Source organism: Bos mutus, chromosome 16 (genome assembly GCF_027580195.1).
Source record: "Bos mutus isolate GX-2022 chromosome 16, NWIPB_WYAK_1.1, whole genome shotgun sequence".
In the NCBI taxonomy this organism is placed as follows: domain Eukaryota; kingdom Metazoa; phylum Chordata; class Mammalia; order Artiodactyla; family Bovidae; genus Bos; species Bos mutus.
The window spans coordinates 41,613,985-41,640,340 of record NC_091632.1 but is presented as its reverse complement, the minus strand read 5'-3'; the positions used below and the strand labels follow the sequence as shown (position 1 = coordinate 41,640,340).

General features: G+C 46.3%; 1 protein-coding gene across 1 annotated transcript; it reads right to left on the bottom strand.

The window, feature by feature from the left end:
• Positions 1–1,147: 1,147 nt before the first annotated feature.
• CA6 (carbonic anhydrase 6) lies at positions 1,148–25,475 on the bottom strand. The gene is made up of 8 exons (XM_005892701.3): positions 25,412–25,475; positions 21,573–21,752; positions 15,388–15,536; positions 12,184–12,276; positions 8,754–8,823; positions 6,777–6,934; positions 4,261–4,384; positions 1,148–1,269 (listed from the first exon to the last, which is right to left on the bottom strand). Exons 1-8 carry the CDS (start codon positions 25,473–25,475, stop codon positions 1,148–1,150), a joined length of 960 nt encoding a protein of 319 aa, XP_005892763.2.
• Between the last annotated feature and the right edge of the window lie 881 nt (positions 25,476–26,356).

Sequence of the window (26,356 nt, the reverse complement as noted above, 5' to 3'; positions counted from 1 at the left end):
CCATGCCAATGCAGATAGTTTTTAAAATGTTCGCAATGACAATCTAGAGAAATAACATTAGCCCAAATTAATATCACCTGAAACCATTTTACTTTTTTCCTTGGGTGTTTTTGGCTTTTGTTGTTGTTGGGTTTATTTTTTTAGTTTCAAGAACACTGGAGTGGGTTGCCATGCCCTTCTCCAGGGGATCTTCCCAACCGGGGATTGAACCCGGTTCTCCTGTGTAGCAGGTGAATTCTTCCCTGGTCTGATACACCAGGGAAGTCAGGTTTTTTAAGCTTAACTCAGCCAAATCCTGGAGAAGGAAATGGCAAACCACTCCAGTACTCTTGCCTAGAAAATCCCATGGACAGAGGAGCCTGGTAGGCTACAGTCCATGGGGTCGCAAAGAGTCAGACACGACTGAGCGACTTCACTTCACTCACTTTGCACTTTACCACTGGAGAAGGAAATGGCAACCCACTCTAGTATTCTTGCCTGGAGAATCCCATGGACAGAGGAGCCTGGCGGGCAGTGGTCCATAGGGTCGCAGGGAGTCGGACACGACTGAAGTGACTGAGCACAGCCAAATTCCTACTCTGCATTGTTGTAATAGTGAAAAGTTGGAAGCATAAATTAACAATAATAATACAAACAAACAATAGTACTTACAGTTTCCATAAAAGTTATAAAAATATCAGTTGTTGATTGGAAACTTTCATTTTTAACCTTTCAATAACGTCAGTGGGAACTTTTGAAAAAAGCTGGAAATCCCTCCCACCTTCATTTCTACCCCATCACCTGGGTCCCTCCGGATAGAGCAAAAAAACGATATTTGAAATGGCACAAAGGAATAGAAAAGAGAAGTTTAAATAACAAATTTCCAAAGTTATTTTATTTCATTTAAATGCTATCAGGATTTCAGGTTGATTTCTAATTAAGACAAATCAATGTATGTGATTCGAGAGGAGGGTAGTTAAATTTCTATTCCAGTCAATTCCCATTGGTATCATCTCGCTCAAACCCTTCTCATGCATTTAAGCCATCTCACTTCCGTTCATGGATGATGGTTTTCTCCTGTTTTAATCGTAAATTAAGCAGCTGCCTCGGTAGAAATGGTATGATCTGAACACCCAGGGCTTCTTGAACAGAAGGCAGGGCTCACTCTTCAAGGCCAATACTTTTCTTTTTTCCTCTTTGTTATCTTCTGTTCAATAAATCTTCTCAGGTACTCAAGGTTTTGGTCAATGTTGTTTAGATAAAAGTGGAGCTTGGAGCCTAAAGTGTATTCTATAAAAAGAAGAGTTAACAGGAAAAAGTCAGAACTTTGAAGAGATTCAGGAAAACAGGGGACACAGGACAGCCAGATACCACTCCCTACATGTATATTTAGGAGAAATATTTTTGATTCTTTCATATGCCTGCCATGTTCCCATCCCATTGGCTTCAGGCATCCTTGCTATGTCTGAATTTAGGCTTGTAAGCTGCCAGAATCCAAGGGGTGACATGTCGAAGATGGCTCAACCCTTGACCCTTGGTTTTCATGTGAAGCTCAGTAGCCTTTACCTTAGAATACATAGGTGTTTTCTAACAAATAAGTTGCAAGAGGGCTGATTTTGCTATTCTCCTGTGTTTATAACTGATCTTTGTTTCTCAGGTCATTCATCTCTGATGAGTTGATCATATTAACCGATCTGATATGGATACTATAGAACTATGAAATATCATGTGGATTGTACAGTTGGGTTGCTACATAGAAGTCTGCTGCTAAGTCGCTTCAGTCATGTCCGACTCTTCGTGACCCCATAGATGGCAGCCCACCAGGCTCCTCTGTCCCTGGGATTCTCCAGGCAAGAACACTGGAGTGGGTTGCCATTTCCTTCTCCAATGCATGAAAGTGAAAAGTGAAAGTGAAGTCGCTCAGTCATGCCAGACTTAGCGACCCCATGGACTGCAGCCTACCAGGCTCCTCCGTCCATGGGATTTTTCCAGGCAAGAGTACTGGAGTGGGGTGCCATTGCCTTCTCCAACATAGAAGTCTGGGTCTGAGTAAAGTTGGAGTGAGATGATGCCCAATTCTCTGTTCTCTTCTCAGTAAAGGAAGGGCATTGTTCAGATCCCTTGGCTGGGGTTGGGAGGAAGCCCTCTTCCTACCTCCTGGGAGTTGGTATGTTGTTGCTATTGTTATCGCTGTCATTAGTTGCTAAGTCATGTCCGACTCTTTGTGACCCCATGGACTGTAACCTGCCAGGCTCCTCTGTGCCTGGGATTTTCCAGGCAAGAGTACTGGATCAGGGTGCCATTTCCTTCTCCAGGGATCTTCCCAAACCAGGGATGGAACCCAAGTCTCCTGCATTGGCAGGAGGATTCTTTACTACTGAGCCACCAGAGAAGCCTGGGAATTCGTGTACTCCTCCTAAATAGCAAGTCTCAGAAGTGAGGGCCAAAATGACATACTGCAAGATGGGACATTCTGGACTAAGAGGTGGTTATTAGAACCTCTGAGGTCGCTCATGAGGGTACATTGGGATGACAGTCCTGCCCTGCTTCAATGGAAAGAGCATTTGAGAAGTGGCCTAAGGAGAATGATACAATCTGTGCTTGTTGCAAGAATAGCATAAAATGTTAAACAGGGAGCATAGCAAAATTAGAACAAGGAGACAGATCAATGGGTCTAAGCTCCCTTTGTTTAGTCTGCTAGTGATTGGACCTGTTTAGGAGGGTGTCATCCTTTAGAAAAAGAAATTGTGACTGTTAATATCCAATATTTCGGCCACCTGATGAAAAGAGCCGACTCACTGGAAAAGACCCTGATGCTGGGAAAGATTGAGGGCAGAAAGAGAAGGTGGAGACAGATGAGGTGGTTGGATGGTATCACTAACTCAATGGGCACAAGTTTGAACAGGCTGTGGGAGATGGTGAAGGACAGGGAAGCCTGGCATGCTGCAATCCATGGGATCACAAAGAGTCGGACATGACTTAGTGACTGAACAACAACAATATCGTATAAATTATAATATGGGGAAATTAAAATTATAGTTGGTATCATTCTTCCTGTTAGTATTGTATGAAAGGAGCAAACTGATACAATGGAAAACAATAAATGAACCAGGAGAGATGGGGAGAAAACTATAAATGGAGCTTTATTGTGCTGAGGAGTATGTACGGAAATTTTTAACTTTTGCAAGGTACATGTGGAGATAGGGTAATACTGACTGGAGACCAGGTCTATTTATTAAAGAATATAAAGGCATCCATGGAATTTTCCAGGCAAGAATACTGGAGTGGATTGCCATTTCCTACTCCAATAAAGTCGTCAGGAACGGTTAATAGGAATATACTGTAAAGACAGTGAATTCAGGGAATGTGTGTAGTTCACCACCACTTTACAGAGAACTGGACAAAATAAAGACGGGAAATTGCAGAATATTTACATTCCTGTGACCACAGAAATGAGGTAAGTCAAACCAACACAGCTGAAGCCCCACCTCCTGGACTGGAAGGTCCGGGGAAACTGGACCACTTATGCCTGCTTCCAGCATCCTGGCATCTGCAGCTTCACCTGTGTGCATCCAAAAGTGTCCAACTCTTTGTGACCCCGTGGACTGTAGCCCACCAGGCTCCTCTGTCTGTGAGATTTCCCAGGCAAAGATACTGGAGTGGGTTGCCGTTTCCTCCTCCAGGGGATTTTCCTGACCCAGGGATCTAATCTGCATCTTGTGCTTCTCCTCTACCGGCAGGCAGTTTCTTTACCACTGAGCCACCTGTGAGGCTCAAAGGCCATTTGGTGGCTAATCCATCCCCAGTTTGATCCCCAAGAAAAGGTAATAAGCATTATGTGGTCTAGTTAACTCCACCTTGAGGGAATTTATGGGAGGAGTTGAGGATGGATTTGTAATGCAGACCAAGATAGAAGTGTGGGGGAAATATCTGAGTTGGATATGATGAGGTTCACTTGAGCCGACACTCTATGGGAGCATCTTATGTTCCTGACATCTTGCTTCTCCCACTGTCTCTGGCCAATACTAGGTGATATTCTGGAGCTGGTTCGTTCTCATCACCCTCTCTGTCCTACTCAGTAGTACCACTGCCCGGACTGGGAAAATGAGTCATGCCCTTCACCCAAGCCCCGTTCTGATTGGTCCACCTGTGCCCCCTGAGGCTTAGATGACTCCCCTTCCCTCACTGTGGCCAGAAGAGACGGGTTCACCCAGAGAAGGAGGAAAACAGGAAACTATCATCGCACATGGCAAAGAACAAACGAGAGTTGATATCACTCACCCTGATGAGGGTGAGACACGAAGTTGGCTTCTACCACTCTGTGGTTCAGGGGCTGAGTGCTGCGGTAATTATTTTGGATGGTCTCGTTCTGGTGATTCAGTAAGGAATTCTGTAGCTTCTCAATCTGCCAGCAACATGAAAGGAATTAATGAGAGGAGAGGCACTGGGTAACTTTTTTTTTAAGTTAGTTAACAGTTGAACCAGCGCTTGGATTTATATAACTCTGATAAAGAAGATCTCAAGTCCTGAAGCGGTTCTGGGCACTATGTGCCTTGGCATTCATCCACACAGTCATTCTTCTGACAATATCTTTCCATCTTTTTCTACAGGTATTTAGCCGGTAGCAGAAAAGAGAGAAAGAAGTAAACAGAGACATACCAAGTAGCAAGCTCAATTTCTGTTTTTCTGAAAATTCCTGTTTTTGTCTACATTTTCTTTTATTTTTGCTGTGCTGGGTCTTAACTGCTGCACTCAGGCTTTCTCTAGTTGTGGCCAGTGGGGGCTACACTTTGTTGTGGTGTGAGGGCTTCTCAGTACAGTGGCTTCTCTTGTTGCGGAGCACAGTCTCTAGGTTCACAGGCTCAGTAGTTGTGGCACACAGGTTGAATTGCTCTGAGGCGTGTGGGGTCCTCCGAATCCAGGGATCGAACCTGTGTCCCCTGCACTGGCAGGCAGAGTCTTAACCACTGGACCGCCAGGGAAGTCCCTTGTCTACATTCTTGAGAGACATTTTTGCTGCTGTACAACTCTAGGTAAGCTACTCATTTCTCTCAGTGCTGTGAAAAAGTTGTTGCACTGCTTCCTGACTTTCATTGTTGCTGCATTGAATTAACGCTCGTCTAATCGTAGGTCTTTCATGAAATATGTCTTTTCTCTTTGGCTGATATTTAAATCTTCTCTGCTTTGATAGCTTGTGGCTTCACTGTGATGTGTTTAGTGTGGGCTTCTTTTTGTTTTCATTGACTCATTGGGCTTCCTTATTATATAACATGGTGACTTTCAACCCTCTGGAAAAAAACCCTCAGTCAACATTTCTTAAATTATTCCTCTTCTCTATGCCATCTCTCTTCTCCCACTATAATTTCAACTTGACATTTTTCAGGTCTTTCTAGAATGTTCTCTATACCTCTCTATTTTTTCATATTTCTACCTCTTTTTCTCTTTATGCTGCATTTCGCGTAATTGTCTCAGCTCTGTCTTCCAGCTTACTAATTCTTTCTTGAACTTGTCCTACATGCTATTAAACTCATTTGTTGGATAACTAATTTCGGTTACTATTTTTTCATTTCTAGAAATTAACAATTTACTTTTTTTCAAGTTGACTTGGTCATTTTTATACTTTGTTCTTTCCTTGTATTTCAAACTCTTGTACATATTAAACATATCAAATATGTTTAATTATAGATATTATGCATTCTTTACCATTTCCTTCTCCAATGCATGAAAGTGAAAAGTAAAAGTGAAGTCGCTCAGTCATGTCCAACTCTAGTGAGCCCATGGTCTGCAGCCTACCAGGCTCCTCTGCCCATGGGATTCTCTAGGCAAAAGTACTGGAGTGGGGTGCCATTGCCTTCTCCAAATATTAAACATACTTTATATTAATTGGCTGATAATTATAATATCTGAAATCTTTGTAGGTCTAATTCTGCTGATACTCACTCATAGTGCCTTTTTCTTAGTATTTTGTGATTTTTTTTTAATTGAGTTCATCTCAGATAACTTTATTTGTAGAAATTCTTCTAGATCTGAATTTAAGGTGCATTTTTAGTAGATAACTAACATTGACTTTTGTTAGGTATCTCAGGGCACTTTCAACCTGGTTGGCAATGTTTTTACATGTTGGTATAAGAATAAGGGGTCTTTGCACTTTTTCCTGAAATAGGGAAATGGAAAATTTAAAAAGAGAAATATTCACTTCTGAGGAACCCGGAAGGTTTGCTTTGCAACCTCAGTAACATTTGTCCTTTATTTAACTCAACAAATACTTATTATGTGCCCGTGCTAGGCTCAAGGACAAAAGACAGTTGATACAGCTCTTCCCCTCAAAGGGCTACAGATATTTTTAGATGGTAAAGGGCTAAATCTGAAGCTGTCCTTCTTGCATAAAATCATTTATGAGATTAGAATGTAGCCCCATAAAAAAAAAAAAAAAAGAATTAGCCCCATAAGGACATGGAGTTTGCACATGTAATACCTGGTGAGAGCGGCACTCAATAAATATTTGCCTTCACTATGCAAATTTTCTCCTATGACTTGAATCAGGTCCCAGTGTTTTTTTGTTGTTGTTGCATTGCCTATAGATTTCTTGGATTCTCTGAAGCCTGTTGGCCCGTTTCTGCCACAGCACAGCACTAGCAGGATCACCCATGGTGATAGATGTGAGGCACTACAGCCCTGGACATAGAAAACACTATAGGAGCCCAGGTATTGGCATTAGATAAGATTTAGGGGAACGCTCTTGTTGATCAGGCCATGGAAAGGAGAGACTTGGATATTAAAGCAATCTTGTACATTACCTGTGTCTTAGAGAGCTTGACAGTATCTGCTACCACAAACCAGTGGACGTTTTCTGTACAGGGAGGAGTGGTGAGTGACCCCAAGTAGCTGTAGTAGTATCGGAGGTCCCCAGGTAGCATGTCCTGAATGTCAAGGTCCCTCAGAACTGTGCTTTGTCCTAATAGAGGGGATGAGAAGCAAAGTCAGGGACCACTGCTGCCCCTTGAGAGGACAGCTCTGGCTCATATCTCACTATCTTTAAATCTCCTGATTTAAGCAGAAGAACTTAGAACCTGATCATTGGGAAACATCACCCAGTGTACTGCTTCCTGGAAAGGGTTAAGAGCAAAGACTTTGGGGAGAAACCCACTCAAATACCTCCTCTGGCTGGGTGGCCCTGGTGGGATATGCACCTGTCTATAGACAGGGGACACTCATGGGAGTTCCCTGGTGGTCCAGTGGCTAAGACTCCATGCTGTCAATGCAGGGGGTCTGGGTTCGATCCCTGGTCAGGGAACTAGATCCCACATGCTGCAACGAAAGATGCTGCACGAGGCAGGAACTCTGCTTTTTTCCCTGAGCACTTCTGCATTTTTTTAATGGCAAAGAGGATATCTTTGTGATATATACATAAACAGGTTTGTTTAACCAAGGCTGTGAAGTCTAGTAGTGCATAGCCCAATGAGCAGGCAAAAAATTTCTAAGTTTTTTTTTTTTTTTTCTGGTTGCACTGCATGGCATGCAGGATCTTACTTCCCTGAACAGGGGTTGAACCCATGCTCCCTGCAGTGGAAATTGGGAGTCTTAACCACAGGACTGCCAAGTTAAGAAGATGAGTGAGTAACTGGCTACCTTCTCCATGAAGTGGGAGGTCAGGCATCCCGTCAGGGGAGAAGCTGGGGCCAGGGAGGGGGTGCTTCGGGAGAGAGGAGAAAAGGTGATGCAATCATTGTGGAGAGGGGAAAAGAAAAAGCCCAGAGGAGTATTTTAGGATTTCTGAGCAGTGTTAGTACTTGTTTATATTTTAGCTAGGAATGAAAGTAATACCAGTTAGAAATATCTGTGTTTCTCTCAGGCACATTCCCTATAGGCTGTTTGGCTACAGACTCTGAGAAAGTAGAAGTTGGCGGAGGGCTTTATCAGGTAAGTTTGTGGAGGGATGGAGGGCATTTGCATGGGTGTGTCAGAATGATGGTCTGTGGCATCCAAGCCAGGTAAAGAGAACTGAGAGGCAAGAAGCGTGACTAGTAGTGAAAACGTGGAGGCCCATGACTTGGAGGTCAGGAGATCACTGGAGAGGGTGAGGACTCAGGTCAGGGAACTGGAGACCGGTATATGGGGCAGAGTGAGATGCCCAGAACCAAGGCTGCAGCAGACATGGTAACAGCTTAAAGTCAAGAGTTGATCATGGGAGTGGGCAAATGCTCTGACGAGAACCCTGCCTTCCGGAGGCAGAGAGCAGGGAGGCCAGCCCTGTGTCTGCATCACAGACACCACGGCAAGAGGCTTCACTCTTGAGACTCTTCTCAACTGGAAACCCAGGAGCTCATCTCTGTCTGAGGACTAGGATCATCACGACCAGCTGGGGCCAGAGGTCAAGGAGCTCATCTCTGTCTGAGGACTAGGATCATCACGACCAGCTGGGGCCAGAGGTCAAGGAGCTCATCTCTGTCTGAGTACTAGGATCATCACGACCAGCTGGGGCCAGAGGTGAGGGCGACTTAATTGAAAATATCCCTCATTCATGGAACTCTGGCCATCCAGACGTCCCAGTCGTGGAAATCGACAGGTAGTTTATGAACGGGTCTCCCAGAGGTGTGTACAGCGTGAGCCAATCACGGGAACTGCTGGAGCCAGAGACCTTGCACAGGGAGCTAAGTGTCCCCTGGAAAGCTTATCTGCAACCCTGCCCACCCGTGACTCTTCCCTGCCCCCCGTCCCCATCACACTCAGGCTCATTCCTCTGCCCTGGTGCGCCTTCTGTTGGTTTCTCTTACCTGCATACCTGATGTCCTCCAGGTGAGAAATGAAGTTGCTGTAGTAAGTATTTTCAGCATAATCCTTTACCTGCAGGGGAAACACGGAGCAGTTAACCTAAGGGAGGTGGGTCCTCCATCTGGTACTATCTCCCTTAATTCAGCTGTTTGGTATCCTGGCTGGTGGTGCAGAGCTATGAGGGCAAGGAGGCATCCGGGGAGACAGTCTGGCGCTTCTTTGCACCAACTGCCTTGGCTCACCAGTTTCTTCCAGAAAGACAAGATCTGAAGCACTTTGGCAGTTTCCCGGAAAAAGACCTTCTTTGCAGTATCTGGTGATATCCTCATGAAATGGCCAAAGTCACTGTTAAAATATCCCCAGTGACCTTGTTTTGGGCATTGTCAGCCACAGTCAGCTTCACTGTGGGTTTTTTGTTTTGTTTTTAGCCACTGCCACGCAGCATGCAGAATCTTAGTTCCCTGACCAGGGATCAAGCCCATATCCCCTGTAGGGGAAGTGTAGGGTCTTAACTGCTGGACCACCAGGGAGGCCCCCAGATGCATTATGATCAGGGGCTTGGTCTCAAGTGCTCCCTTCTTCATCCTCAGGACTTTTGACTGGATGGACGAGAGCCAGATGTCCAAGGCAAAACTGCTCCAATGCTGACCTCCGACATCCTCTATTTTTTGAATGAGTGTTTACTTTTTAGAAGGCAGGAAAGTTGCTTTTGGTGAAAAAGGTCTATGAACAATGGTTTTTTTCAGTCAGGGATGCTGATCCATTCTTCCACTGGGTGAAAATTCAGACTTTCTTGGATTTCTTCTTTTTCTAATCTTAAATTTATTTTTTAATTGAAGGACAATTGCTTTACAGAATTGTGTTGGTTTCTGCCAAACATCAACATGAGTCATCCATAGGTATATATATGTCCCCTCCCTCTTTACCCTCCTTCCCACCTTCGTCCCCACCCCACCTCTCTAGATTGTTACAGAGCCCCAGTTTGAGTTCCCTGAGTCATACAGCAAATTCCAATTGGCTATCTATTTTACATATGGTAATGTAAGTTTCCATGTTACTCTCTCCCATACATCCCTCCCCCTCTTTCCTCCCAACCCCCTTCCTTGGATTTCTGACTGTCGTTTATCTGTTTTCTAAATGTGTCATCTCTTTCTCTGTTCTTCTAGCTACCTTTCATGTTAAACAAATACTTTCAGTGTACTATTTAACCATTTTAAGTTATTAATGGTTGCTCTAGTGACTTCAATGTGCAACTTACATCAGTTTGTGCTAGAGAGTATCCCAGGTGGCGCAGTGGTAAACAATCCACCTGCCAATGCAGGAGACACAAGAAACTTGGGTTTGATCCCCAGGCAGGAAGATCCCCTGGAGGAGGGCATGGCAACCCATTCTAGTATTTTTGCCTAGAAAATTCCAGGGACAGAGGAGCCTGGAGGGCTACAGTCCATGGGGTCGCAAAGAGTTGGACACAACTGAGCGTTTTCTCAAATACAGATCACATTTTCCTATTTGCATGCTGAACTTTTTCCTTGATTACTAGACATTTTAGATAATATATGGTAGCTAATCTAAATTCTGATTTTTAAAAACTATCCTGCGGAGTTTTTGTTGTTGTTCATGCAACTATTCAGTGACTTGCCTGGGCTTTATCTGTAGAATATGTGTCCATAGTACTGTGTAGCAGCTGATGAATCTGCTCAGGTCTTAAGTCTTATTTTTATTTTTTTAGCCTAGACCATCTATGGTCAGCACAATTTTACAGTCACTCAGTGATTTTAGTAGAGGTTGTGCTCAAACCCCAGGAGCCCATTCAAAGGTCAGCCAGTTACCAAGTCAGACTCAGCTTTCACATTCCATCAGGCCTTCTTGGGAAGCCGATACAAGCTCTCTATGGCTCTCTCATTTTCGGGATCTCCCAGTTAGACTTCTGATTGGCCTGCTGCTTGCCACTCACCTCAGTTAGGATGTGACAGACTCCCAAAGCTGCGAGTTTTCCTTGTTTTCTGTCTTTTCTGTTGTTTGCTACTTTTATCAGCAATGCCCCTCGGGCATGGGTTTTCAGTCCCTACTTCAAATCTAATGAATCCCTGTACCAGGCAGTGAAGCTGCTGGTTTTCCTGTTCACCTGCCCTGATGAAACTACCTTGCTGACCAAGTTGTTGTTGTTCAGTTGCTAAGTTGTGTCCGACTCTTTGCAACCCAATGGATTGCGGCACGCCAGGCTCCCCTGTCCTTCACCATCTCCCGGAGTCTGCTTATACTCGTGTCCATTGAGTCGGTGATGCCATCCAACCATCCTATCCTCTGTTGTCCCTTGTCCTCCTGTCTTCAATCTTTCCCAACATCAAGGTCTTTTACAGTGAATCAGTTCTTCCTATCAAGCGGCCAAAGTGTTGGAGCCTCAGCTTCAGCATCAGTCCTTCCAATGACTATTCAGGTTTGATTTCCTTTAGGATTACTTACTGACCAAGTTAGCAGATGGAAAGAATGCCAGGCAAGAAGCCCACAAACTTCCATTGTTCTTACTCAAAATTCTCACCATTTATCATACGTAAGTGCTTGACCTTGTTCCTGTCTTTGGTCCATTTCCAGAGCACTGATATGCTTGTTTTTGATGTGCTGTGTTCAGTCGTGTCCAGCTCTTTGTGACCCCATGGACTTTAGCCTGCCAGGCTTCTCCGTCCATGGAATTTTCCAGGCAAGTATACTAGAGATGGTTGTCATTTCCTTCTCCAGGCAATCTTCCTGACCCAGGGGTTGAACCCATGTCTCTTGTGTCTCCTGCATTGGCAGGTGGTTTCTTTACCAGCTGAACCACCAGGGAAGCTAATATACTTGTTTTAGGAGGGGATCATATTCACTGACCATTTCTTGCTGCCTAGACATAAGTCCCACCTTCCAGACTTTCTGAGGAATGCAGAGATGTGGCCTCTGTCTACTGGGGTGCAGGCTTTCTCATGTCCTCAGACCAATTTCTATCAAGTCAGCCCCTCTGGGATCAGCTCTTCTAACTCAGCTTGTCCAGATCATCCAACGTCCTTGAGGTTGGTGACCCAGAGGCACCTCAGTAACTGTGAGCAAGGACTGGGGAAAGAGTAGGTCTTTCAGGGACTTCCCCGATGGTCCGGTGGTTGAGACTCCCAATACAGTGGGCCCAGGTTTGATCCCTGATCAGGGAACTAGATCCCACATGTCTCAATTAAAGATGCTGCATGCTGCAATAAGGGACAAAGATCCTTCATGCCACAACTAAGACCAGATAAGTAGACAAATATTTTTCTTTAAAAGAGTAGATTTTTTATCAAGTCAGTGTTTCCAAGAACTGTGAGCTCGGGACTACATAAGGAGAGACAAGTAGGAAAAGCGTTTGTCTACACTTAACACCTTGTTTTGCCACCAGTTTATAATTTCGAGTGTGTAGGTTCAGCCTACCTCAACCAGGGCCGCCAGCACAGCCAAACCATCCGGCTCATTCTGGGCTTCCTCATAGCTGCCATATTTAGAATTGTAGTGGACGACATGAATCTGTGGAAGCAAGAAAGGGAGTGAAAGTCGCTCAGTTGTGTCTGACTCTTTTCGACCCCATGGGCTACACAGTCCATGGAATTCTCCAGGCCAGAATTCTGGAGTGAGTAGCCTTTCCCTTCTCCAGGGGATCTTCCCAACCCAGGGATTGAACTGAGGTCATCAGCATGGCAGGTGGATTCTTTACCAACTGAGCCACCAGGGAAGCCCAAGAATACTGGAGTAGATAGCCTATCCCTTCCCCAGTGGATCTTCTCAACCCAGAAATCAATCCAGGGTCTCCTGCATTGCAGGCAGATTCTTTACAGGCTGAGCTATCAGGGCAAGTCAAGGGCAATTCCCATAATCTTCAAATGCTTCAGGTTTTCAGGAAAGGAGGAAAATGAAAAAAAGATGCTTCATCTGGCGCCTCTGCTTGACCAACAAACACTGCTGACCACCATCTCCCTCCATCTGGGCTACAAGATCTAAGACCAGAAAGTTCTGAGAAGGACGTGAGGAGAGGGCTGAGAAATGTTCATGGGGAGAAGCTCTGGTTCATGCAGGCTTGTATTGTTTGTATTAGCTGATTTTCCTTTATATTTGCAAAGTAATGAACATTTCTAATATTTATTGAAACAGCTTAATTTGCATAGCCTGTACTCAATACAAAAAAAATAGTGTATACCACTTGTTTGCTTAGTAAGAATCAGTGCTAGATTTCTAATTTTAAAAAAACAGATACACAACAAGCAACAAAAGTTTACTGTATAGCACAGGGAACTACCGTCAATATCTTGTAATAACCTATAATGGGAAATAATATGAAAAATAATATATGTATATATGTATAACTGAATCTTCTTGCTGTACACCTGAAACATTGTAAATCAGCTATACTTCAGTAATATATATATATCAATAAAAAGAATAATGTATAAAATATGTGAATCAAGTTTAAATTAAAATTTTGACGCTAAAAAAAAAAAAGACCAGAAAATTCTCCAAGAATGCAAAGAACATGAGTGGGATTACGTGTGCTGTGTGCTAAGTTGCTTCAGTCATGTCTGACTGTCTGTGACACCACAGATGGTAGCCTGCCAGGCTCCTCTGTCCATGGGATTCTCCAGGCAAGAATACTGGAGTGGGTTGCCATGCCCTCCTCCAGGGGATCTTCTTGACCCAGGGATAAAACCTGTGTCTCTTATGGGGAGATGGCAATACACCTTCTCCCAGGCAGACAAGCTGGCAGAGTTCCAGGAGACCATATGAGGCCACAAGGTTCTCCTGAGGTCTCCCTAGAGTGGGCATATGCCCCCTTACCTCAGGAGGCCACTGTAAATCCATGGTCATCCGAAGCAGTAATGATCCTCACTGCTGCTGCTGCTGCTACTGCTGCTAAGTCGCTTCAGTCGTGTCCGACTCTGTGCGACCCCATAGATGGCAGCCCATCAGGCTCCCCCATCCCTGGGATTCTCCAGGCAAGAACACTGGAGTGGGTTGCCATTTCCTTCTCCAATGCATGAAAGTGAAAAGTGAAAGTGAAGTCGCTCAGTCGTGTCCGACTCTAGCGACCCCATGGACTACAGCCCACCAGGCTCCTCCGTCCATGGGATTTTCCAGGCAAAAGTACTGGAGTGGGGTGCCATCGCCTTCTCCGAATAATCCTCACTAGCCACATCTTTTCAGGTAGTGTCTCATCAGGTCTCTGTTTTGAAGTAGAATCCAATAGGCTTTCCTTATGAAGCCTCCTAGGTAGCACTAGTGGTAAAGAACCCGCTTGCCAAGGCAGGAGCCTTAAAATACGTAAGTTCAATCCCTGGGCAGGGAAGATCCCCTGGAGGAGGGCATGGCAACCCACTCCAGTATTCTTGCCTGGAAAATCCTATGTATAGAGGAACCTGTCAGGCTACGATCCATGGGGTTGCAAAGAGTCAGACATGACTAAAGTGACTTGGCAAGCACCCATCCTAAGCAAGAGAGGAAACCAGCAAATCTACCACACAGAAATCCAGCTGAAACTAAAGAGGGCTTGCCCCACTCTCTGGGCTGTATACTCCTGCTTTGGGCTGACTTCGTGAAGGAGGGGACCCATCTGGAACCCCCAGCACAGAGCAGTGATTAGTGGTGAGTGAATGAAAAATAAATTTAACCTCAGGGTGACCTGACTCACTACTGCACAAAGTGTTTTTGGCTGTTTTAGTGAGAAAAGTAGGGCTTCCCTGGTAGTCCAATGGTTAAGAATCTGCTTTGCAATGCAGGGGACACCAGTTCAATCCCTGGTCCAGGAAGATCCCACGTGCCAAAGGGCAACTCAGCCGGTGCAGCACAGCTGCTGAAGCCTGCACACCCGAGAGCCCGAGCTCCGCAACAAGAGAAGCCACCGCAATGAGAATCCTGTGCAGCATGACAGAGAGTAGCCCCCACTCACTGGAACTAGAGAAAGCCTAGAAGCAGCAAGAGCCACCAAAAAATAATAGTGATAATAAATTAAAAATAAATTAAACCGGGCTTCCCTGGTGGTTCAGTAGTAAAGAATCTGCCTCCAATGCAGGAAACCTGGGTTTGATCCCTGATCTGAGAAGATCCCACATGCTGAGGAGCAAACTAAGCCTCTGTTCCGCAACAACTGAGCCTATGCGCTAGAGCTGGGAGCTGCAATTACTGAGCCCACATGCCACAACTATGGAAGTCTGAGGCTCTACAGTCGTGCTCCACAAAAGAAGCCACCGCAGTGAGAAGCCCAACCACTGCAACTAGAGAAAAGGCCTAGCAGCAATGAAGATCTGGACAGTCAAAAATAAAATAAATAAATACTTTTTAAAACAGGGCTTCCCAGGTGGCTCAGTGGTAAAGAATCCACCTGCCGATCAAACACAGGAGACCTGGGTTTGATCCCTGGGTTGGGAAGATCTCCTGCAGGAGGAAGTAGCAACCCACTCCAATATTCTTGCCTGGGAAATCACATGGACAGAAGAGCGTGGAGGGCTGCAGTCCATGGGGTGGCAGACTGGAGAAAAGCCTCGCAGTGGCAAAGACCCTTGACAGCCAATAAATAAATAAATATTTTTTAAAAAGACAGTAACCCAAACATGACTATGGGGTTTGAAAGAAAGAGGAGCCTGAAGGTACCTCAATTATGTATCGCATCCCATCCACAGTGTGCTCAGAGCCGCTGATCTCCGAGGATGCTCCGCCCCAGTGGAAGTGCATCTGCTTGGCTAAGTACTGTGTGCCGTCGGAGGTTGTCATGCGCATGGTGGATGGCAGGCTGATCTGTACTAGAAGAGAAGACGAGGGGCAGGGAGTGTGCGGACGGGCGGGGACAGGGCAGGCCCGCAGGTGAGGCAGCGACCCTGCTCACCTGCCCACTCCTGGAGCAAGCTGGTGCTATAGACAGACCTGGATTGCCATGGGCAGGGTGACCCCCGCAGAGGAGGCACTGGCACACAGGGCCAGTTGGGGACCAGGCCCTGAGCTGGGCTGGACAGGCACTTGTCCCAGGGCACACACCTTCCCACTCAGGACCAGCAGGTCAGGGGCAGGACACCAAAGGGCAGGTCCAACTGATTATCCCTGAAAAAATAGGGCTAGTGAGTGTGGAAGCCTCCACTCTTCACCTGTGGCCAATTTTGGAATTTGCCCACAGGGTAGGGAACAGGAAGTGGGGCCTCTTGGGACTGTTTTGATTACTTTTACTGCTAAGCTAAGTTGCTTCAGTTGTGTCCAACTCTGTGCGACTCCATAGATGGCAGCCCATCAGGCTCCCCCGTCCCTGGGATTCTCCAGGCAAGAACACTGGAGTGGGTTGCCATTTCTTTCTCCAATGCATGAAAGTGAAAGTGAAGTCGCTCAGTCATGTCCAACTCTTAGCGACCCCATGGACTGCAGCCTACCAGGCTCCTCCGTCCATGGGATTTTCCAGGCAAGAGTACTGGAGTGGGGTGCCATCGCCTTCTCCGTTACTTTTACTACCTGAGGTGAATACCCTGGAAGGCTGAATTGAGGTCATTATCTTTTCCATGATGTGGTTAAAATCTTCATCCCACGTTGACTTCTAGAACCAGCCCAACTAACAACCCATCCCGCTGCATAGAAGGGAGCATCCCTGAGGGTTTCAACCCTTTTTTGTTGCTGAACTGCTCTGGGTCTTCATTGCTGCTCAGGCTTTCTCTAGTTGTGGTGTGCTAGCTTCTCATTATGGTGGCTTCTCTTGTGGAGCACAGGCTCTAGGGCATGTGGGCTTCAATAGTTATAGCTCCTGGGTTCTAGAGCACAGGCTCAGTAGTTGTGGTGCTTGGGCTTAGCTGTCCCGTGGCTTGTGGAATCTTCCCAGATCAGGGATCAAACCTGTGTCCCCTGCATTTGCAGGTCGATTCTTAACTACTGGACCCCTAGAGAAGTCCTTTTATTTTATGGACCAAAGAGCCAACCCAGGGAGGTAGAAAGATTTGCAGTCACTCAGTTCATAGGTCCAGGCAGAACCAGGCCTGGACAGGACATCATCACTGCAGGCCTCAATTTGTTTTCAGAAGACAAGAGATCAAATTCTGTGGCATGTCAGGGAACACGCAGACTCTCAGCACGGGATTGAATTTGATGTAATCATCAACAGTTTCAAACGTTAGGTTCTTGCCGACAGGAAAATGGTTCAGTCTTCTAGCTAACTCATGCCTTGGGCCCTACAGACTTTCTACAGGGAAGTCACTCTGGTCAGACAGCTGTCTTGTTTATTCCACTGGCTCAGGCCTCAGAGAAATCTCTATATTTTGGAATGAGTCAGGCAAAAGGGAGACATGCAGAGTGACCCCAAAAGTGACCAAGAAAAATATCTATGAGAGTATAACTTGGGACTTGGAAAGGGACAGTCAGCATCTGTCTTGTTAATAAGGTTTTTCTATTTAAAGTCATTGATGATAGTTATAAGCAAGCACATTTCTTAACGAGCATATATGAGATCTTTGAGGACTTCCCTGGTGGTCCAGTGGTTAAGACTCTGTACTTCCCATGCAGGGGGCATGGGTTGGATCCCTGGTCAAGCTATTAGATTCCACATTTCTCAAGGTGTGGCCAAAAAAACCCCAAATTAGGAATTTGATATCTGTCAAATGCCCCCTGCTTCCCTTCCAGAAGCAGCAGGAAGCTGTGATGACAGCTTCATAATATGCCAGAAGGCAGGAATCTGGCCTCTGAGGTTTTACATGCCCTTTGGCAGAACAGGTGTTTTGTGTTTAGTGCTTACAATGTGGCCTGCCTCAAAGTCAGTGCTCCCATGAGGAAAATGGAAGAGTTTATCAAAGAAGGTGTTCGGTTTTCTGTGTCCAGAGACTGCAGAGCTGAAGACAGTTAGTACCACAGAAGACGTAACAGAGATCCCGATAAGCGTGTTTCCCCAGAAACACAATCCCCTGCAGACAGAATGTCTCAGTTCTCAAGCTGTATCAACAGGATTGCACAGGCCGGATTGAAAAATGGCAGCACTTCTGGGCTTATCACTGTGCTTTTGAAAAGGTGAGGCCAACTAGCCGTCCTCCCCAAAATCAATTTGCTGAACCTTCCGGATTCTGACAATTGATTTAACTTCCAGAACTTACTCTTCTTTGTTTGGAACTAATTTAACCAGATTCTTATCAGCCCAGAAAAACCACATGATCTGAGCATTTTCTGTGCTCATGTCTACAACAAAATAGAGAAACTGAAAGCAAGTTTTAGAAGGACTTCCCTGGTGGTGTATGCTCCCAGTGCAGGGGACCTCGGGGTTCAATCCCTGGTCTGGGAAGTAGATCCCACAAACCGCAACTGAAGATCTTGCACGCTGCAACCAAGACCTGGTGCAGCCAAATAAATAAATAAATATTTTTTGGAAAAGAAGATAAGCTTTAGAAACTTTTGCAGCACTTTCTCTCAACATCCAAGTGTGTTTTCTATTTCTTTTTGTTAAAATGTAATTTTATATCTGTATTCTAATCTAATAATAAAAATGGAAGGATATAAACATTAAATAGATATATAAAGCAGAATTTGAAATTAAGAACACAATCCCATTGACCATCTGCAAATCAATGAGAAAGGCCTTGAAAAAGAAACTAATCTTGCAACGCTTGATCTTGGACTTCTACTCTCCACAACAGTGAGAAAATAAGATTCTGTGGTTTAAGCCACAAAAACCCCACAATATCATTTACATTAGCACTCCCTCCCAAGTAAATAATTAGGTATAAAGCTAATGAATTATATACAAGATCTATATGAGGAAAACTGAAAAATTCTGATGAAAGGAGTCACAGAATAACTAAAAAAATGGAGAGGTAGTACATATTCCTGGATAGGAAGACTCACTATTGTCCAGATGTCAGTTCTTCTCAATGTGACCTAGAGACTCAGTGTGGTCCCAATCAAAACCCCAATAGGTTATCTTGTAGATGTCAACAAACTAATTCTGACATTCACATGGAGAAGCCAAAGGCCCAGGATAGCGGACACAGTGTTGAAGGAGGGGAATAAAGTTGGAGCACCAATGATGCCCAACTTTAAGACTTACTGTAGAGCTTCAGTAGGGACATCTGGTGCTCCAGTAGCTAAGATGCTATACTCCCCATCTAGGAGCCCGGGTTTGATCCCTAGTCAGGGAACTAGATCCCACATGCAGCAACTAAGACCCAGTCCAGCCAAATAAATAAATTAATTTTTTTTTAAAGGCTTACTAAAAAGCTACAGTAGGGACTTCCCTGGAGGTTCAGTGGTTAGGACTCTGCACTTCCACTGCAGGGGGCATGGGTTCAATTCCTGGTCGTGAACTAAGATCCCACACACCTCTCTATAAGGCCAGGGGGAAAAAAAGCTACAATAATCAATGCGGTGTGGTCTTGGTGGAAGAATATATAAATAGATCGGTGAACCGAAAAGAAAACCCAGAAATAGACCACCATAAATATATTCAACTGATCTTTAACCAAGTAGCAAAGGTGATGTTGTTATTGTTCTTTACTTGCTGAGTTGTGTCTGATTCTTTGTGAGCCCCATGAACTGTAGCCTGCCCAGCTCCTCTGTCCATGAGATTTCCCAAGCAAGAATACTGGAGTGGATTTTCATTTCCTTCTCCAGGGGATCTTCCTGACCCAGGAATCGAACCTTCATCTCCTGCATTGGCAGGTGGATTCTTTACCACTAAGCCACCAGGGAAGCCTATGGCAAAGGTGATACAATGGAGCAAAGAGAGTCTCTTCAACAAATGGTGCTGGAACAACTAGACATCCACATGCAAAAAAAAAAAACGAATCTAGATAAAGACCTTATACGCTTCACCAAAATTAATGCAAAATAGATCACAGACCTAAATGTAATGTACAAAACTATAAAATTCTTAGAAGATAACATGGGAGAAAATCCAGATAACTTTGGGTATGGTACCTTTTTAGATTCAACAGCAAAGACGCAATTCATGAAAGAAAGAATTGATAAGCTGGGCTCAATTACAATTTAAAACTTCTGGAAAAGAGAGCATCAAGAGAAGTAGACAACAAGCCATAGACTGGAAAGAAATATTTGTACAAGACACATCTGATAAAGAACTGCCACCCAAAATATACAATGAACCCTTAAAATTCAACAATAAGAAGACAGATAACCCAAAGACCATAACAGATACCTCCCCAAAGAAGATACACAGATGGCAAATACACATATGAAAAGATGCTCCACAGCACAGTTCATCAAGGAAATACAAATTAAACCAACCATGAGATGCCACTATACACCTATGAGAATAACCAAAATCCAGAACACTGACAACACTAAATGCTGGCAAGGATGTGGAGCAAGAGGAACACTCGTGCATTGCTGGTGGGAATGCAACACGGTGCAGCCACTTTGGAAGAGAGATGAGCAGTTTCTTACAAAACTAAACATACTCTTACCATACAATCCAGCAATCGTGCTCCTTGCTGTTTTCCCAAATGAGTGGAAACCTTATGTCCACACAAACATCTACACATTGGTGTTCATTGATGTTAATAGCAGCTTTATCCTTATTGCTAAATCTTGGAAGCAGCTAAGATGCCCTTAAGTTGGTGAATGGGTAACTGAACTTTGGTGCATCCAGACAATGGAATATTATCCAATGCCAAAAAAGAAAGGAGCTATCAAGTTGTGAAAAGACACAGAGCAACCTTCAATGCATATGACTAGGTGAAAGAAGGGCTTCCCTGGTAACTCAGCTGGCAAAGAATCTGCCTGCAATGCAGGAGACCCCGGTTAGATCCCTGGGTTGGGAAGATCCCCTGGAGGAGGGCATGGCAACCCACTCCAGTATTCTTGCCTGGAGAATCCCATGGACAGAGGAGCCTGGCAGGCTGCAGTCCATGGGGTCGCAAAGAGTTGGACACGACTGAGGGACAAAGCACAGCACAGCACAGGGGAAAGAAGCCAGTCTGAAAAGGTCCCACTCTTCTGCCAACCTCCCAGATGCTTCAGAGAGTGATGTTGGAAGCAGGATCTTGACATTCGTGATAAAATGACGCTTTCATGAATTATTTGTGGAGGTTGGTGATCCAAATCATAGGTATCTGAGGGCTGCTACCTTCACCAGCCACATGAAGAGCAATGGGTTTTATTTTCTCAATAGAGCAAAGAGGGAATCTGAGTTCTATGACCCTACCCTCCATAAGCCTATGCAAATGGACAGTAATGGGAGTAGAAAGGGATGTTTCCAAGGAGGACACAGTGGAGGAATCAGACATCTGGGGACTGTGTCCAGCTCGACCATTAGAGACTGTATGACTGGAAGTCCCTTAGATTCTCAAAGTCCCTGGTTTCAGCCTAAAAAATACCTCTCTCTGGGCTTGTCTTGAGGCTTGGAGGAGATGAACCCACATGGTGAAAATGAGAAAGATGTGTGCCAAGGTATAGCTGGATTTTATAAGTGTCCAATCTGGGCTTCTAAAATAGGGGGGCCCCAACACCCAGCCTTTCCTGTCTGACCTTCACACATAGAAAACGTGGCCAATCAGACCAGGGCACAGATCAACAGAACACACAGTGGGCCGTGCAGCTTCGCTGCGTTGCCTGTCTGTCTGCTGAATTTCCACTGGTTGGGTCAGAGTGGGCTTGGAGAGAGGCCAGTGCGAAATGAAGGGGTGAGTGGGGAACCGAGTCTACAGACAGCTGCTGCACGACCCGGGATGAAGTGCCAGGACTCAACACCTGCAGCCCCCAGGCCACACTCGGCAGCTCTGGTGTCCAGCTCCGGGCAGCCCTGCCAGCCTCCCCCACCGCCCGCTTCCCCCAGGGACAGAAGCCGGTCTGTCACCCATCCTTACCCGTGTGGCCGTTGTTGGTCATGGGGAACTCCCCTTGCCGGAGTCCGTAGCCTGTGAGGTTCAGAGCCCTCAGGGAAGGGTTGTACCGAACTTTCTTCATCTTCAGGTCAATGGGCGACTGTCTTGTCCCCCCACAGTCCGGGTACTGCAGCCTCCAGTGTTTTTCATCCAGCACCCCCTCTGACATGGGAGAGAGCCAAGGGGGTCACAGTGAGAGGTGCTGCCCAGCCGGGCCCTCTCTGTGGGCACTTCACCCAGTATAGAGGCCAGAGCTGGTAGCTCACAGCAGGGCCTGGCCAGGGAGGCCGGCAGAGGTTGAGATCAAGGCCGGAGGCCTGCCTTCCAGAAAGCAGAGCAGGGCCTCCAGGAGGTGGGTTGTTGTTGTTCAGTTGTTCAGTTGTGTCCAACTTTTTGTGACCCCATGGACTGTAGCCTGCCAGGCTCCTCTGTCCCTGGGATTTCCCAGGCAAGAATATTGGAGTGGGTTGCCATTTCCTTCTCCAGGGGATCTTCCTGACCCAGGGATCAAACCTGCATCTCCTGCAATGGCAAATGGATTCTTTACCACTGAGCTATCTGGGAAGCCCAAAGAGGCAGGAAGGGCTTCTAAATCAGCTTCACAGACCCTGGAGGGCTTCGGGGCTGGTTCCTAATTTTTCTGTTGCAACCACTGGCCCTGAGAACATGGCTTATTATTTTGAAAGCAATGGCTATCTTTAAGACCTAGCTTTGGTTTTTCCTTTGAGTGACTGTCAGCTGATGAATATGGGATCTGGATATGGTGCTAGTGGTAAAGAACCTGCCTGCCAATGCAGGAGATAAAAGAGACACAGGTTCGATCCCTGGGTTGGGAAGATCCCCTGAAGGAGGGCATGGCAACCCACTCCAGTGTTCTTGCCTGGAGAATCCCATGGACAGAGGAGCCTGTGGGCTACAGTTCATGAGGTCACAAAGAGTCAGACCTGACTAAAGGAACTTGGCACACAGATGATAAATGGTCCTGAGGCCTCCTTGGCCTTGGCCTTCCTGTGTTACTTTTAAGGGCTTTTCCTCACTTCTTCTGAGTGGCAGTTTCCTTTCCCAGCCCTCAACATTATCAAAGCCCCATCTACACCCTACCGGCAGGACCTTCCCACCTCTTTTCTTTCCCAACCCCTCTTCACTGGTTCCCAGTATTGTAAAGACCACCTGGGTGCCTACACTGTGGATTCAAGGCAAGAAACGAAGCATCAGGTTCAAGGATGACCTAGAATAATTAGTTGAAAAAATGTCAAAGAAAGGAAATTCATCTTTTTAAAGGTAGTTACTAATCACAGAAAAGAGTGATAAAAGCAAGTCATCATAGGAATTCCCTGATAGTCTAGTGGTTAAGACTGTGCACTTCCACAGTTAGATACCTGGACTGGGAATTGAGATCCCACACACTGTGTGGACAGCCAAAAAATTAAAAAACAAAAAACAAAAAAAAGCAAGTCTTTGTAATGGGTTATTCAGCCTGCAAACAGTTGAGGAGTCTGGTCTCACCCATTTGCAACAGGGACTCCAGCTCTCTTTCCCCCTCACTGGGCAGCTGTGTCATCCACAGGTTATTTTGAGAAAGATGATCATATCTGAGCCTCTTATAGTTTCCTGGTTCAATAAAAAGTCAATTCTTTATTTCTCCTCCTCTCCTCACTATTCAATAATACACACCAAATTGTAGGCAAGTCTTTCCTAGAGGCAGATGCAAGCATCAAAGTCAGAATTTTTTTTTTTTGCTCTGTGCCTGGCATGCAGGATCTAAGGTCTTGGGACCAGGGATCGAACCCCTGCTCTCTGCATTAGAAGTGCAGAATCTTAACCACTGGACCCCAGGGAAGTCCCAAGGCCAAACGTCTTGAGCACAGCCCCTTCATGGGCCAAATTGCTTTTTGCCAGCATGGGGGTTTCTCAAGTGTTTCCAAGAGGTAATTGCAGTAGCTTTCCTGTACTCCTGGTGTTTCCAGAAGGCCACAGTCTCAGGCTGTGCTGAGCTGAGAGGGACAGTCTGCACTGTGGGAATTCTCGCTTGTCCTTACCCTACAACCACCCTCAGCATCTATGGGCCTGCCCAAGCAGAAACCCTGGGGTCTCATGGCGCTGAACCAGGGAGGGATCCTCTGGGTCAGACAGAGTGATTGGTCAGTTGGCTGTCCTGCCCTCTGCTGCCAGACTTCCTGAACCTTCCCATGATGTCCCTAACTCTGCTGCCCTTGACTTAACAGGACACCCTAGGTGGACACTCCCCCCAGTATCTGAGGCCGGGGTGGACTGTGTAGAGAACAGGTTCAAAACCTGCTTGCTCCTGACTCCAGCAGCCGTGAGCATCCTCTTGGGCCCCATGCCTCCCTCCAGGACATAAAGGAGGAGGGCCAGGCAGGTGCTTTTGCTCCTGCCACGCAGAAGAGGTATTTCTTATCTGAACCCCACAATCTTCCTCTCTTTGGCTCACATGTGGGCCTGTGGTAAACACCAGAGTTTTTTTTTTTCCACTTCATGTCCTGTAAGTGGGGCTCAAGGTGTGAGTCTGGGGCTTCAGCAGGGCTAGGCAAGGGAGAGAGACCAGCCCGGAGGCCATGTAGTGGTCACTTGGTTCTCGGCACATTGAGTCATTCTAGATAAACTGTGTATCATGGAATTTCCAATAAGAAAGTTCTTGCAAACCCCACACATTCTCGGTGGGACTGCAAGGAGCTCGCTTCAACCACTTTTTTTTTTTCCTGTTGGAGGATAATTGCTTTACAATACTGTGTTGGTTTCTGCCATGTATCAACATGAATCAGCTACAGGTATACATATATCTGGGCTTCTCAGGTGATGCTAGTAGTAAAGAACCTGCCTGCTAATGCAGGAGACATAAAAGACACAGGTTTGATTCCTGGGTTGGGAAGATCCCCTGCAGGAAGGCCTGGCTGTCCACTCTAATATTCTTGCCTGGAGAATCCCATGAATGGAGGAGCCTGGTGGGCTATAGTCCATGAATCAGACATGACTGAAGCGACTTAGTACCCGTGCATTCATATGTTACCTCCTTCCTGAACCGCCCTCCCATCACGCTATCCCACCCCTCTAGGTTGTCACAGAGCACTGGATTGAGCTCCCTGAGTCATACAGAAATCCCCACTGGCAGTGTGTTTTACCTATGGTAATGTGTTTGTTTCCATGCTCTTCTCTCAATTCGTCACACGCTCTTCTTCCCCTTCCTGTGTCCACAAATCTGTTCTCTATGCTGGCATCTCTACTGAAGCGAAAGTGATAGTCGCTCAGTCATGTCCAACTCTTTGTGACCCCATGGACTATAGCCAGCCAGGCTCCTCTGTCCATGGAATCCTCCAAGCAAGAATACTGGAGTGGGCAGCCATTCCTTTCTCCAGGGGATCTTCCCAACCCAGGGACCGAACCTGGGTCTCCATCATTGCAGGCAGATTCTTTACCGCCTGAGCCACCAGGGAAGCCCCTCGCTGTCCTACAGATAGGTTCATCAGTCCCATCTTTCTAGATACCATACACGTGTGTTAATATACAGTATTTGTCTTTCTCTTTCTGACTTACTTCACTCCGTATAACCACTTTATTTTTTATCTACACAGACAGAGAGTGCAAATGGCTTTGCTGTCAGAAGCACTGAGTGGGCTGTCAAGCCAGCACCAGGAGTGGAAAAGCATGGGGAGAACTTTGTCCTCTTCTCCCTAACCGAGGTCTCCCCCAGCCTGAGACGCAGAGCCCCCAACAGCACCGCACACAGTTGTCACACGTGGTCGCCCCTGACTGACCAGGCTTCACCCTCGAGAAGTGGGCACTGCCCCTGGGGTGGGCCTTACCTGAGTAGGTCCACTCGTGCTGAGCCTGGGCTCCCACCACGAGCAGGAATAGCAGGGTGATCATGCTGCAGCAGGTCTGGAGTCAGGGCCGATGCTGCGGAGGCTCCTCTTTTAAAGGCTCAGAAACTGTAAATAACAATTTACCGGGTCTGGCTGGCTGATCCACCCTTCGCTGTGCCCACTGAAAAATAGCACGCCCCCCACACCCGCTTCCCTGGCCAGGTGACGCGCACCTGTCCCATCACCTCTGGCACAAGCACTGAGTCCACTTCGCCTGAGGGTTCGGATGTTTGCTGTCTGATTTATGAAAACTCACTCAGAGGGTCACACAGTGCAGCCTTTGTGGGCAAGCAACTACCTTGGGCCAAGGAGATGGCCCCAGGCAGAGGGCTGCAGAGTGGGGAGGTTTTTCCAAAACAATGGCATTTTCTGTGACCTCGTTCCTGGCAAGTAGGGCCCAAGAAGGGAACCGGTGAGGAGCATCACCAGTGCCTAAAACCCCAGCCGGATGCTGCGTGGTATTTCCTGCCTGCCTCAGCAGTAGGCACCTGCCACTAATGCAGACTTAGGGCTGCCCTCAGCCAGACAGTTGGAGAGATGGCCTGGGCCCCATGCGTGGTCAGTGGTGTCAACTCTTTCGAGACTCCATGGACTGTAGCCCCCCAGGCTCCTCTGTCCATGGGATTCTCCTGGTAAGAATACTGGAATGGGTTGCCAATTCCTCCTCCAGGGGATCTCCCTGACCCAGGGATCAAACCCACGTCTCTCTGTCTCCTGCATTACAGGTGGATTCTTTATCTGCTGAGTCACTGGGGAAGCCCCATGTTTGAGCATGAAATGGAGAATCCAACTGTAGGCTGTTCTGTTCTCATCCTCTTTTTTTCTTAAGCCTATTTTGTGTGGGGGGGGGGGACCATTTTTAAAGTCTTTATTGAATTTGTTACA